This window comes from Alligator mississippiensis, chromosome 13, assembly GCF_030867095.1.
Source record: "Alligator mississippiensis isolate rAllMis1 chromosome 13, rAllMis1, whole genome shotgun sequence".
Taxonomy (NCBI): domain Eukaryota; kingdom Metazoa; phylum Chordata; order Crocodylia; family Alligatoridae; genus Alligator; species Alligator mississippiensis.
Window position 1 is genome coordinate 7,440,619 of NC_081836.1, and position 14,928 is coordinate 7,455,546.

General features: G+C 43.5%; 1 protein-coding gene across 1 annotated transcript in view; it reads left to right on the plus strand.

Annotated features, from left to right (window-relative positions):
* SSU72 (SSU72 homolog, RNA polymerase II CTD phosphatase) overlaps positions 1 to 14,928 on the plus strand; it is a 62,936-nt gene that overhangs the window by 14,712 nt on the left and 33,296 nt on the right. Inside the window, exon 2 of the mRNA XM_006269150.4 lies at positions 534 to 677. Coding sequence (XP_006269212.1) covers positions 534 to 677 — 144 coding nt within the window. The remainder of the gene's footprint in view (positions 1 to 533; positions 678 to 14,928) is intronic.

The window sequence follows — 14,928 nt, forward strand, 5'->3', positions numbered from 1 at the left end:
ATTGATTCTCTTGTAGCTTCCATGTTCATCGATAACGATGCCCACTGTGTTTTTGTTGTGTATTAATGTTGTATAATTCTAATCAGCTTTGTTCTGAAGTTTGGGGAACAGGAAAAAATAATAATACAACAATTTAAAGAGCGGCACATTAACTTTTGCATTATGCTGTTGCCCAGACAACTCTTTTTTTATATTAAGGCATTGGAGAAGCAGGACTCTGCAAAAATAGCCATGTCATTTTGTGAAACAGTTGTGCCCTGGCAAGAGAGTAAAATGCAACTTTGTGCCCAAGAACAACACACTGCATTCAACTTCACTTTCTGGCTGTCACTTTTTTAAATAATGTAATTAAGACCCTAGGCATGTTAAACTGGATAATGAACTGCAAACACATTTACCTTAGATATGCTTGGAAGATTGAAGGACTGTTAAGCATAACATTTTTCATGCTTAGTACTTTGCTCTTCAGCACCTAGCCATGAAATTTGTCTGTCCAGCCTGATCACCTTTTGTATGCATTTTGTGTCTTTCAGCAAACGAGGATTCAGTGTCCGATCCTTTGGAACAGGGACTCACGTGAAACTACCAGGACCAGCGCCAGACAAGCCAAATGTTTATGATTTCAAAACGACATATGATCAGATGTACAATGATCTGCTTAGGAAAGACAAAGAACTGTATCCCCGTGGAATGCCCTTTAAAAAAAATCCAATGTGGTTCATCTCTGAAAGGTGTAATTCGTTATTTTGCATAAGGATTAGGCAGCTGCTTGACTGTGACAAGGTCTTAAAGATTCTAGGCAGGTATTCACAGTATGTAAGGGTCTCTTTAACACTCCCTTGTAACTTACTGTTGAGTTGTAATGCATGCATTCAGAATACTTTTTCATGGTAAATTAACATTAGTAGTTCTTGAACAGAACTATGAATATTTGAACCTTTGTCCATTAACTGCAGTGCACTGCGGGTCATGTTTTCCCAGTGCGTAGCCCATTCCTGGCAATGGACATGCCACGATCTGGCCCCACAAGAATTAAAATCATATTTAGCTCAGTCAAGCAAGCAGGTAAGGAGTAATATATGCTAGTAGCCTTAGTGGGGAGAACATAACTCATAACGTGTTCTCCCTTCTCATCAAGAAGCTAACTGCTTTCTTCTGGTTTTGACTGTACACCAAAAAAGTATTCCTAGAGTCTGTTCCCAAGTGCAGGAAGCCCAGTAAAATGCAGTGTTTGCTTCTAAAGGCCAGTGAGGCTCATGCACACTGACTTATTTGACATCAGCCACAGGCGCACAGTATTTTAGGATGCCCATAAATTAAGGGTTTTGGTTGGTTGGTTGGTTGGTTTGTTTGTTTTTAATCGTATCTCTATTTTGCAAAATCAGGGCACTTGTTTTGGGTCTTGCTTTTTACACAGACACTAATATTTAATATTAAAAGTCCAGTGTAAAACCAAAAACTGCTTAATTTTAAGCGTACTATAAATCCCTTATGTAGGTTTTGCTTATTAGTTCCTCAGCAATATTGAGAGGCCCTTTGTTATAAAGTGAGGTCACTGTTTAAGGAAGCAAGTTAATGTAGCATTCTGTCCCATTCCTCAGTGTTGCCTGATCGACATTTTCTGATTTCTGGGGATCTTGATTATATTTGAGGAAGGAAGGACTTGAATTAGATTTCTCCCAAAACATTAAATGAATGTTGAATCGAGGTAATCAAATCTTAAGATCCCTTTATCATTTAAGTCTTTGCAAATAGCCCTTTTAAAAAAAGGAGGTTGAATCTTAAAGCAGTTAAAAGTATTTTAACCCTTTTAGCATGCCCCTTTTAGTATGCTCTCAATTTCTGTACAATTCAGCAGCCTGTTTTTATCTGGTAGAATTTTTTTGACATTTTTTTTACAAAGCTGAGAACAGATGACAGATAAGAGAACTAGGAATACAGTGAAACCTATTTTAAGTGGCCATCCAAGGAATCAAAACAAGTAGCCCAGTGGAAGAGATGAACTTTTAGCCATCGGTTCAATAAAACTTTGGATTCAGCAGACACTAAAATAGCATGGACAGTATGGAGTAGGTCCTTAGTACAGATTTCACTGTGGCTTGATTTTAAGTCAGCAGGTTCGTAGCTGTGTATTTGCTGACTGGAAAACATTAAATTTGAGCTCCATAAGACCCCAGTAGTGGTGGTTTCTTTTTGTGTTGGGTTTCCGAAATGTTCTCAGCTGAGAAGGACTGCTCCATAAATAGTACCAAGTATCTGTGATACTTGATGCTACGTTGGGAACTTCCTTCCACTTGGTCTTTGGACACAATTGCTGTCCTTATTGTGAAGAGACATTAGGGAACCAATTTCTGGTCAGAGGGCTGAGGAGAATTTTTTTTTAAATTTTAAATTCAGAGCATGTCCCTGGACTTGTACACAATGTAATTTTAACACTTGTTGGTGAAGAAGAGAGAGCTCCCAGCCAGACCATGCTCTAATTGAGATGCTTCACATCTTGGTGGCAGTACTTTTTTTTTTTTTAATGAACTCTCTCATTTGATTTATCTTTGTTTTTACAAGCACTTAAGGATTTGCTGTGATGGTCACTTTTCTTATCCCATTGCTGCTGTATCAAGAACGTGGCACTGTTAAGCTGAAGCAAAATGAAAATATTTAGCCCCCTATTTCAGTGTCTTCTATTGGAGTTGTCATACACAAGGCAGCACTTTTGCGCTCTCTTAATGCATCTCCATGGATCTTTGCAGTGTGACACTGAGCACTTTTTTCCCCTTGACTTAATTTTTTTTTGCTTTCCAAGTATAAAAACAGTTGAGGTAGGGGAAATGGGGCAAGAGTAGATGCACCTATATATTCTTACTCCCTTAAATGTTACAAATTCTTGGAAACAAATTCCCCTTTCCAGTGTAAGAGGTAGGTCAATTTCCAGACTTGGGAAGTCCTTGGCCATCAACACGCGTTGTCACAAAAATGGAGCGCTCTTATTTCTGTATACAAGTTGTGGAGCATCCATTCTGGGACAAGGACACTGGGGTCTCAATTAGGGCAGCTGCTTGGTCAGGGTATATTTTTAGAGGGTGTGGATACAAAGGGGTGAGAGGAGCTGCTCTTTGTAGGTGGTGGGCTTTGATGTCTCATGGGGAAGTGGTGGATGGAGTGGGTCTCAAAATTCATTAGCTTGTTATGCTGCCCCAATCTTACTTTCTCCACCTAAGTGGGGAGAGCAGCTTTCTTCATCCTTTCCATGTGTGAAACAGCATAACCTGGTAACAAGTGTCGACTCCTTTCCATGCTGAGATAATGAGAGATACAGGTTCTGTGCCTGTTGTAATTAGGAGGGACCTCTGTACTCAAGTCCTTTAAGTCTGCAGGGAAACTAGGTGTACTTATGGACATTTGATATTCAGAGTGAGTTTGGCTAAAGGACTCCAGCACACCCTCCGCTAACCAGTCGAAGCGAACACTGAGAACTGCCATCCCAGCCAAGCACAGGATTCTGCAGTGGCGAACATCAGTCAGCCGAGGTAAAAAGCAGCTAAGAATGGCAAGGTGTGTGAAAGCTCCATCTCTTCTCTGTTGGTGGGGGGGAAGAAGAGACTCGAGAACCCACGGGCCTGCAGAAAGTGAGAAGCATCTGGACTGCAGATTTCTTAGTGGAACAAATATCTAGTACAGATTCCCCAGTGTTCAGGTGTGGACAGGCGTGCATTTGAAGTGCTCCTATTCCCGCTTCACTCTAGAGTGCTTCAGTACTGCCAAATATGTGCTGCTGCTGCCTGCCCCGCTCTTGCCCCTCTCCATGCACGCGCGCATACACACATGTACACACCAAAAATGTCGGTGAACGCATGTGCTGGCAGCAGCCCTTCAGTCAGTGGTGTCTGGAGAGCAGCAATCCTTGCATACTTCCACCCGGTCTCCAGAGGTTCCTGAGGACAGCTGTATGCACAGGAGAGCTCTCACTTGGCAGTCCACCCTGCTCTTCCCTTTTGGGGGGGTGGGAATGGAGCACTGTGTGATGCTGGAGGACTAAACAACCCCCCCTGTTGTGCTCTGTTGGATAGTGCAAGTTATGTTCCTCTTCTTTTTTTGAGGCTCATTTTTGAAGCACTTCAGGTGTAAACTTTCATACCCTTTTTGTTTGGAGTGCTTCAAACAGCAAGTTTGTCCACGACCTTAGCAATGTGTGTTAAAACCCTTGCCATGTGAATTCTCCACTTTAGAGATTAGAGAACATATTTTATAAATATAGGTACCTGACTGGGTATTGGGCAGCAAAGAAGGGGAAACACGTAAGAATAGCTTGTTAAAAAGGCACACTGTCAATTCAGAAGTGCACAAGAGAGCAAGGGAATTAACACAGCTAGGGCCTGCAGGCCTCTACATTTCATGGTAGTGGGAAGTAACAGTATCTTATTAGAAATGGAACAAACAGTTAATGATGCAGTTCAGCATTACAGATGTATGGGCTTGGCAGCATTCAATTTTTTTTTTTTTAATTAAGTGGCTAAAATGGATGTCTATTTTTAAGCCTTTCAATTTTAATCTATTTAAATTTTCAGGATTGTGTAAAATCAGAGGTGTGGGCAGTAGATAATTTAGCAATGACAATATACTGGTAAAAGCTTTATAAAATCACCTGTTAAAATACAAAAAATAAATATAAATCAATACAGCATACCTGATTGTACAGGGGCTGGGCTGAGCTGGGTTGACCCAAAGTTTGGCCTCTGCCCTAATCATTTGGGCCAGGCTCCCTGGGAATTTGGCACCTGATTCCCAGCTGTGACCTGGGCAGAGCTAGTGGTTGGTGGCACCGGGCTCCTGGCTGCAAACAGCCCTCCGCCGCCAACCTTCTCCCAACCCAACCCAACCCAACCAGCGCTGCCCCCAGTAACTGCAGCAGCTGCCCAACCTGTTGCTAGAGGAGCAGTACATGCATGGTGTGGTTCCCCCCACCCTGTCTGCAGCAGCCAGTGCATGTGTGTGTGTGATGCCCTCTGCCACCAATTTCCCCCCTACCATGGATTTTCTTACTCCCATCTTGGATTCCTGTTTTTTATGTCCCCTTTCTATAAGTCTTGATGATTACTTATGGAAATATTTTTTCCATCTATTTATATAATGTCAGGTAAAACCAATGTTTGTCGATTGAAATTGAATCCTGCCAAGCCTACAGATGTAAGACTAATAACTGATGCTGCCATTGCTCTATGGGTAAAGTACATGCATTTGAATTCCTGGAAGACTAGTGGCAGAGCTCTGAAAATGGTAACTTCCTTTGGAAAATGTGACTGAGAATTTTGCCCTAGTCCTTTTTAAAGGGCAACACGAGGAGACAGTACATAATGAAGCAACACACAGAGAACAGTTATATTTCAAACGAAAATTATGAGTAAATTAACCACTGAACAGATTCTGTGAAAGGAGGCAGTAATGGTGCCAAAGCTTGCGTGCATAATACAGATGTGACAGACTACTAAAATGGGAGTCTGTGGCAGACTCCATTAAAATGTCTCCAAACTTTGATTTGCTGTTTTACTACTAAAAAATGAAGTAATTGTGGGGCAAGTAACCCCTCCAAGCCCAACTACCTTTTGGATCTAGCAGCAGTTTCTCATGCAGTGGGGCTCAAGTCATTTGAGCGTGCTGTTGGGTGAAGGCACATGTTGGTTTACTTTTTCCACCATACTGCCTCTTGTCAAGTTTTTCAAATTAAGCAGGATCAGGCTTCAGTTGGCCTTGAGGCCTGCCCCTGATGGATTATAATTTTTCCCCATTTATTTTAACAGAAGAATTAGCCGCACCGAAGCAGCCCCCCAAGGAAAATCCAAATGATACAGCAAATGATGATAGTGTAGTGTATGGAACATTTAACTGAAATGTTTAAAGAGGAAAGTCACAGCTTCTTGGCCAAATCCATGTGTAAATGTAAACTCTGCAAATGCCCTTTTGTAATTTGAATCTTTTTCATATATTCTCTTAAGCATTTGATATATAAAGCACAAACAAGAGATCTAGTTATCATATGAGTCAGTGTTTTGATAAGAGTCCTCTCAGGGATTTTGTCTTCTAGATAATGGGTGGGGAGGGGAAGACCTTTATTTGGTAGGCATGCCACAGATGAGCTTCACACCCTCCCTGAGTGCCACTCCCAATCCCTTTTCTTTGCCTGATCTGCTACTCTGTTTTCTGCTTCCTGTCTGACCTGCTGCTCTGCTTTCTGCCTTGTTTACTGCTGTGCTGTCTGTCCTCCTCCCCAGTACCACATGTCAAAGAGCTCCCCAGGCCACTCGTGGCACTCATGCTGCAGGTTGGCCATACCTGTTGTAGATGAAAACTAGAGTCAAGGTCCTCATGCCTTGTACTCAGTGAAGAATTGATGTCCTCTACCTCCATCTCTACCTCTCACTCCCCACCAGAAGGAAGTGTTAAAAGTAGCAAAAAGGCAATTTAGCAGATTACCTTTTGTCTACCTAAAACAGTAGTTCTCCATCTTCTTAAGACTCAAAGCACCCTTTGGAAAATGCCAGCTCTTGGTTTTCATGCTTTTTTTTTTCTTCAGAAAAATAACAGCGATTTTTAGGTTGCAGAGATCTCAGAAAGATTGCAACTGGTCAGAGTGTTCTTAAAACTGTGGGTCCCTTTTTGAAATTTCTGAGTCTCTATAGTGAACCGTGCTTGCACACTTAAGAGTGCTAATATTGAGTGGCACCCTGTGGCACCCTAGAAAGGATCTTAAGGCACCCCAGGGTGGTGCATCACCCTTACTGAGACTACTGACCTAAAGGCTCTTTGAAGTTTCTAGAGGGCATAGCATTCTCTTAAACTCCTACTCTTCCCATCATGTTTGTGGCCATCCTGTTTAGAGGTAGATGCATTTCCTTACTGGGTGAAATTATTTGATACACTTGATTTCTAAACTCCTTGGGGTCCATCAAGGTAAAATATAGTGAAATATCTGCCATGGTAAATATGAAAAAAGAATTGGAGGCGTGCTAATTCCTTACTGGACCATAGTGAATATGTTGAAAATCCAGGCAGGTAGGAATGAGCTCTACTTAAAATCTAGACCTGCAGGCTGGCCAGCCATTACCTATTGCAGCATTTTTGTGTGTTCTTGCTAATGTCTTTTTCTGTTTATTAGTACCCTTCCCAATGCAGGCAAATGACAGCTGTTGCCTCTGTCACAGACCAATTTGTATTTGTGGCATCATGGTTTCTTTACAGCATACCCTTACCCCTGGTTTTGCCCCCTACCTTCCACCTTCCCAAGAAGATACGTTCTTCACTGGTAAGCTGCACCATGGGGTAGAGTTGTGGGGGAACCTGTGGGGTGGGGGCTAATATGGCTGCTGGCTAGACCTCTGTTGAGGGACAGTTCTGTCACCTATATTTTGCTCTGCGTTTGGAACTAGTACATGAAGCACTTACGGACATGCACACAGTCTCCACAGGATCCAAAGGAGCAAAGGTGAAATTTCTCTACTGAAGCATGATAGGAAGTCCACACCAATGTATAACTCAAGCAGATCAAATCTCAACGGAGAACTCGGTCCCAAGAGCAGGGGCTGATCCTTTCCTGAAGTTCTTTGATTCCACCTGAGAAAGGTAGCTTGAACGTTTGCTCTCAGCGGCTCTTCCACATCCAAGAAGACCTAACAGTGAGAGGAAGATTCCTGATGCTTCCAAAGCCAACCTCCCTGGAAAGTTTCTAATGCAGGGTGTATTGCCTAGCTCTTCTAAGGAACAGGAGTAGTACCAGAAGCTCTTTTCTTGGTGGCAGTAGTGTGATCTAGCCTGAGCAGAAGTCCATACATCTCCAGAGAGAACTTTTCTAGCTAATCTTCATCTACAGTAGTGACAGCTGTGATTAGTTTATTCTCCAATTCTGAGAAGGGATATTACTGAATAGCTTATCTCAAAAGCCAGGCCTTTTTTTGGCAAACATCCTATTTTGAGGTTTAAGGGGTTCAACTTCTAGGGGCAATGACCTTTGAAGAATCTAGTTCTGATGGGTACTGGCACGTATCATTTCCAAAATAGAGCAACCAGCTTATTGGCTGGAAGAGTGCAATGAGTTTGCTAGGCAGCCTCTTGCTATGAGGACCTCTGGAAGAGCATTGCCTTAAATTTGAAGTGGTGCTGAGCTGCCCTGCAGTCGGTATCCTAGAGTATTTGGTTCAACAGCTTCTACTAATTTGAGCACAGTCCATTCTATATTTAGTCTTAAATGTGTTCAGAAAGGGGGAGGAAGGTAAGGTGAACAAAAAAGGTCATATATTTAGCACAGAAGGCAGGAATTGCTGTATTGGATCAGATCTACTCCTGAGATGCTGCTTTTTGGCTGTCCTTCAGTGCAGTAATGGACTTCAGTGAGAGTAGCCTCTTGTTGCCACCCAGCTCTTTTATTTCTCCACTACTTTTGGATGTATACCGTCTGGTACTAGGGACTTGTCTCTGATTCATTAGTTGGCTCTAGCCAATTTGTCTGTTGGCACTGGGACAGCTGTCCCCCCGCATCCTCTCTGGGGCATATGCGTAAGACAGATGCATAAAAGTGAGTTCAGGTTTTCTGCAGTGGTCTTATTTACCCTAGTTGGCCCTTCACTCTTTGATAGTTCAGCAGATGTGCCTATTTTTTCCTCCAGCCTTCCAGTTTATATAATGAACTTCATTATGTTTTTGGCAAAGTGCCCTTCGGAGTGCCTCTTAGTTCCAATTTTCCCTGATGTGGCTTTATTTTTCTTTTTATTGGCTGTACTAGGGTTAATTTCAGATACCAAAATAATTTGTTTGGATCAAATATGTTAATATTTAACGGTAATTTACCACTCTGTCCTGCTTCCCATGTCTCTTATTTCCTGTTTGCTTTGCCTTCTGATATGCTTCAGGTAGTTTCCTGCTAAATCTTCTGCTTCTTGATTAGCTTTTATTTATTGTGTAACATTTCCTAGAGTTAAGTGTCATGGTGCTAGTCCTTGGTTCTGCTCTGCCAAGGATGTTGACTTCAGTGGTATTGTATTGTGGTTATTACTACTTCATAGATCCTCTGGAGCTGCTTCTTGAACCTTTTCCCTTGTATTACTTAGACCTAGTTCATGATTACTTTACCCTACTGGCTATTCAAAACTAGCTGGTCTATGAAACATTCTTTCAAGTAGATGGGGAGTTTTCTCTAAACTGTGTTTTATTATGAATGTGAAATTTGATCAATTTTATGTGAAGGTAACTGGTTAGACTTAACTTAAACGAACACTGGTTAGACTTTAACCACCGTTAACCTTGCGCATTCTGATCAAGAGGCTACCACCAAAACACCAATTAAATTTCCCAGTATGGGATCCTGCTGCTTTTTTCTGGAACTTCCCTTGGATCTCTCTGTCCTTTTTGTTCAGTCTTCCTAAGATACTAAAGGACCCTGCCAGGCGGGGAATCTCCTACTTTGTGTTGTTCACGTTCTTGGGAGACAACATAACATCAAAAATTCTACAGATGGTTCAGACGCCGGCATTTGACAATGACCATTCCTCCATCCACTGGACAAAATCTCTCTTCCTAACTCGTTCAGGGATGTGAAAGCTCAGGTGGCAGCAGTCATCTTGGTATCTACAGACTGGCCCCAGATACTTGATAACTTTAGTTGAATGTACTCTGCAATAAACCTTTTTCCTGCAGTTGGGGTTTAACCTTCATTGGCCCTGCTTCCTCAGGCTCCTGACCGTTCCCATCTGACTTTCTGTTCCCGGTTATACACAAAAAAAAAATGGTTGAGGAGACTCCCAGCAGTTGATAAATAAGAAGTTGGGGACTGCTCTTGGTTTATATACTACCTAGCAGAGTGGGCTGCCAGTCCCTGGCTAGCATTCTTAAATGCTAAATTAATGCAGATGATTAACAGTAACCTATAGGCAAAAATTGTTGGCAACAGCCTACCTGGTTGATAAGGAGAAGTTGCCAATGTGTGCAGGCTGTGGAGTCTACTTTGAAATCTCATTTGCAGGTAGGAAGAAAAATCCCTTTATCCTACTTGGCAGCACTTTTTGGGCTTTTATATTAGTGCTGTAACTGAATCTCATTTGCTGTTTACTTTAGGGTAAGAGTATCATTAATATCAGTCACTCTTGGGCAGTAATAGTTTGCAGCTTCAGAATAATTAATATGCGGGCTAGTTCTTGAATTCAGAAAACCATTAGGTTTTCTGGTTCCCAGGTATTTAGGAATACAGTGTGGACTCTTTTTATCCAGTAGAGATTGTTTCAGTCGAATGGAATTTATTTTAAGGACAACATTTGGGTTTAAACTCTTTCCCTCTCCACCCACTTGGAAGTAGTAGCTACAGGTGTCTCTTTACCCTGTAACCAGCCCAAGACTGCCTCATGCCAATAAAACTCTTGGTTGCAGTAAATGGTGCTGGGCAGAGGCTCTCGAGTCCTCGCTGTTCCTCTTGCCACTGTTTCCTGAATTTTCTCTAGTATGCTATTCCCTTTCTTAGTTTCTTGTGTTTGCAGACACCATCTCCCTAGCCTTGTTGGTTCTGATGCAGGTAAAAAACTCTTTCAGATAACAGATTGGGTTCAGAGAGTTATGACGTCATTTATTTTTGTAAGGCCAAAATCTTAAGGTCTAAAATCCACCACCAGTTGCAGCAGTGATCCCACGATCCCACATTTTGTCTCCTTGTGCAAATTTAAGACTGTGTATACACCATTAACTTGACAATTTTTACCAGTGTTGCCATTGTTTCAACTGCACTGGTGGGGTCTCTAATGATAGGCTTCCATTTACCTCTGTTGGTTAAGTAGTTATTTATTTCCATAAGGCATCAAAGTAGAACCGGATAGTTGGTCAGCAGAGGTTATTTCACTGCTGATTATCTGTGCAGAAACCTCCAGTTCAACATGTTTGCCCCCTGTTGTTGGAGTCACTGTGGCATTTTGCAGAAGGGATATGCTGAAGTGGCTGGTGTCTGTCAAAAACTGCTGCAGCTAGGAACCAAGGGCATGTGTAGACAAAACGGGGGCCCTAAGTTGAAGTGAGTTTTTAAAAACATTGCTTCAGTTTAGGGTGAAGTAAACCCCTGTGTCATGTAGACTCATGTCTTACCTGCCTCTTTGGCAGCAGGGAGGAGAGGGCAAGCTGCCTGTGGGTGGAGTGGTCTGGGGGGGAGGGAGGGGCTGGTGCTTCCCTCTGCAATAGCCAGCCCCCCAGGTGGCACCTGCCCACAGGCACCCAGCTCAGGAGGTCCCAGGGGCCCCTGTAGCCACAGAGGGAAGGACCAGGTCCCTGCTCAGCTTATGAAGGCAGGTTCTGGGGGGAAATCAGGCTTGCTGGGTTTTTTTTTTTCCTTTGATGGAGCCTGCCTTCCTGGGCTTCTGCCAGGCTGCCTGCATGGGCTGCCTGCACAGCCACTGAGCTGCACGGAGCCCAGTGCTTTGCTCCGTGGCTGTAGGCAGCAAACTAAAACTCTTCGGAGGTGTTTTAGTTTGCTGCACCCCAAATTCATTTAAGGTTCATTATACTGCCAAATGTGCTACAGCAGCTGGAATTAATGTGCAGTATGCCACTGATACGTGCAAACACCAACACCACTAAAGCGGTGCAAAAGCATTTATCCTGCTTTAAAGTGTTGTGCACATATGGCCCTCGTTTTGTCTACACACGCCCTAATAATTCACATCCATCCTTCTCCCTTTCAGCTGCCTTGATTTCAGGTTCCCTTGCCTCTGTCTGCCTAAAAGGGCAAGAAACCAGAGCTGCATCATGGTTCCATTGTCTGAAGAGTGAATTGGTGAAGGTACGGGGAAGGGTTAGCTACTTAATTCTGTTGAAAGTTAAGGGGAAGTTGTATTAACAACCCCAAGCACTTAAAACAAAAAAATTCCCCGTGGGCGCATCCTCACAAACAGGAAAGTGCGTTCCTTGATGACAACTAGCAGCGGCACGTGTGCCGCTGCTAGTTGTCCCCAGGGAATGCCCCTGCAGATGCACTCTGGTGCGCAGCAAGTTGCCCTGGATGGGGTAGGGCAGCCTGGGGCCAGCACCTGGGTGTCCCTGCCTGGGGGCCTCCCACAGCTCCAGCAGTAGCGATCTGTGTGTGCCGAGCCTGGCTGGCAGCTGGAATATAGTGGCTGGCCAGGCCCCGGTTTCAGGTGGTACTCTGCTGCCACATGCGCTGCCCTGCTTTTTTCTGTCTTGGGTTTTTTTGGTACTGGGATCTCCCAGTATCAAAAAAACCCACTACACTGCAATTTAGCAGTGCAGCAAATGCCTGCATGTGTGGTGTGTTCAGTTTGCAGTGCCACAGATGGGTCTGCGGTGCTACAAACAGCATGTGCACGCTCATGGGGGCACACCCCCTGAGACGGGCCCCTGAAATCCAGAGAAGCATTTGTTGTCTAGTGTTTGAGCACTTAAGGTTCAATTTTTCAAAAATTTCTCCGAAGCCATGAGGGCTAGAAACGTTATACTTTTGTGTGTAAAGCAAAGGTGAGACTCCTGTAATATGGCTTCAGGAGACTGTTTCCATTAAATTTTCTAGATACTCCAGGACTAGCAATAAAATCAGTTTTATAATTCAGTCCTTTGTGCCTTTTGAAAATCTCCTAGCCTGTTTCCGTCCCTTTCTTAGCTGCCCAGATGTCCTTGTTTCTTCCTGACAGAGTTTATGGCACAGTTATGCCCTGTCACTACATAATTCTGCAGCTCACTGAAAATGTGGATATTGGGCAGTAATGCAAAACAAAAGGAACTTTTCAATACATTTGACAAAGTAATTTTAGAATGATAAAGGGGATTCTGTCCTGGCAGAGAGAATTCTTTTAGGCTTTTGAGAAACTAATGGGAATTGCCACAGAAATTCAATGCTGTAATGTCACAACTCTGCCCCAGCGATCACTGACCCTGTAAGCAAACAGCATCAGTCTCCTTTGCTTTTTATGCACAAACTGATCTAGTGAGGCTGACTTGCCGCCATGTTGAATGTGCAATCAGGCTTCTGCATGTGGGGCAGCTCTGCTAGATAAGTTTGGCTTTCTGTTCTCCCTCTCCGCACATCTCCTCCCATATGGCCTAACAAAATTGCACCAAAGAACATCTGTGTATATGTGGGGTTGTGACGGTCCTGACCCTTGCATTCAGTACATGTCCATGACCTTTTTGCAGAGATGGAGGTGTTTTTATTTGCATGTTCTCCCTCAACTCCAGTTGGGATAACTTCCCCCACCCCCTATACCTGGAAGAAGCAACTTGGATATAGGCATGTTTCTCAAATACCCTATTTTTGGTGCTTGATGGCCACCACAAAGCAATGCACATGGGTAGGATGAAGCGATTAAGGCACTGGGAGAGGTCTCTCCCTTGCTTATTTACCAGTATCTGATAGCAGATGGCAGTTGCCACCACCAAGTTGCCAGAACACATGCACTTCTGGCAGCACCACCCTAGCAGTTGTGCTGCTGGAGTGTGAAGTGCCCTCTGGGTAGGCAACAGCTGCTGAAGGGGCCATGACAGCTGGCAGAAGGAGTGGAAGTATCTGCACGCAAGTTCTGCCAGCTGCCAAATAGTAGGAGAAGCCTTACGCTGCTTGGCAGGGTTATGCCAGCCTTGCCAGTTGAAAGGAGGATGGCTGTTCTGGCATCAAGGAGCTTTGGGAACGGATGCACTCAAAATGTTAGTAGCGGAACTGGAGTTCTGGCAAAACTTAGTGTAGACTAGCTTGGAGCGATCCTAAGAAGAAAAAAAGGAAGAACACAGGAAAATCGTAGGGTTCGTCTCTTGTCCAAAGCTGATGAGTAGTAGTGCAGAAGATTGGAGATCCTGCAGGTTGTAATATGAATATCTATCATCTTGGGAAGATGGTGTGCAAGGGAAGGAGCTCTCTGTCCCCCTCTTCATCTACTGAGTTTGGACTTGTGATGTAACCATTTCTAACGGACACGTTAGAGCCAAGATGAAAGGTCTTGCAGTGCTCTGTACTACTGGACTGCTAAAAGTTCCCCGTTGGGATGGGATCTCGTAATGCATGCTGTATACCAGCGTGGAAAATGGAAATGAACCCTGCCCTGAAGGGCCATGTGGAAAGTTTTGGTGAATCTGTGTGTGCACAGTACTTGCTAAGCTGTAGCTACTTGACTTCCGTCCTCAAGCTCATGTTACAACTGTGACAGGAGCTTTGTAATAATAAATCATAGAAGTTCCTTCATTTCCATGAGGCTGTTTATAGCAGCTGTTTTGAAAAGTCCTTCCTAGACATTCACTGAAATGTCTGTTGACTATAATATGCACCTTCAGATTTATGCTCATAAAAGCAAACTATGTTAACCAATAAATAGCAGGAAACTCCAGGGAGGCATTATACTAATTGGGTATAAATACTGCTCAGAGCCTTGGACATGATCTGTAGTACAGCAGGGCTATTGGACTCTGATGCTTTTAAAACCCTTTTAATGTTATTGAGCAAAAGTAACTGCTAAAAAGACAACCTCTGCATTTTTGTGCAGCCACAGCCTCCCGCTGAGTGCTGATATAGAACGGAGCTAAAAGAGAAATTCAGACAATAACAAATCACTGACATCTGAGGAGTAGCACAATGAGTCGAAAGCCAAGTACCTGAAGCCTGCTACAACATCCCACTATCCAGCTGTGATGGGGGTGGGGGGGTGCCGGAGAGCATATGTTAAGGATCATAGCCTTTTATATTTCCTCTCACTTGTCAGGAGCACCCTTAATAGTACTTAAAAATAGCCCGTGTGCAGATCTGTTCAACATTTCTTATACGCTACTGGCATAAAGATTGCTGGCAATTTACAATAATTGGGACAGCCTCGCTCGTGAACCGTATTCTCACAGAAACACAGCTTTGTTCATGGGGAAATCTCACACTCTCATACTTCGTCTTGTATGTAATTTCACATTGCACCTCTTAGA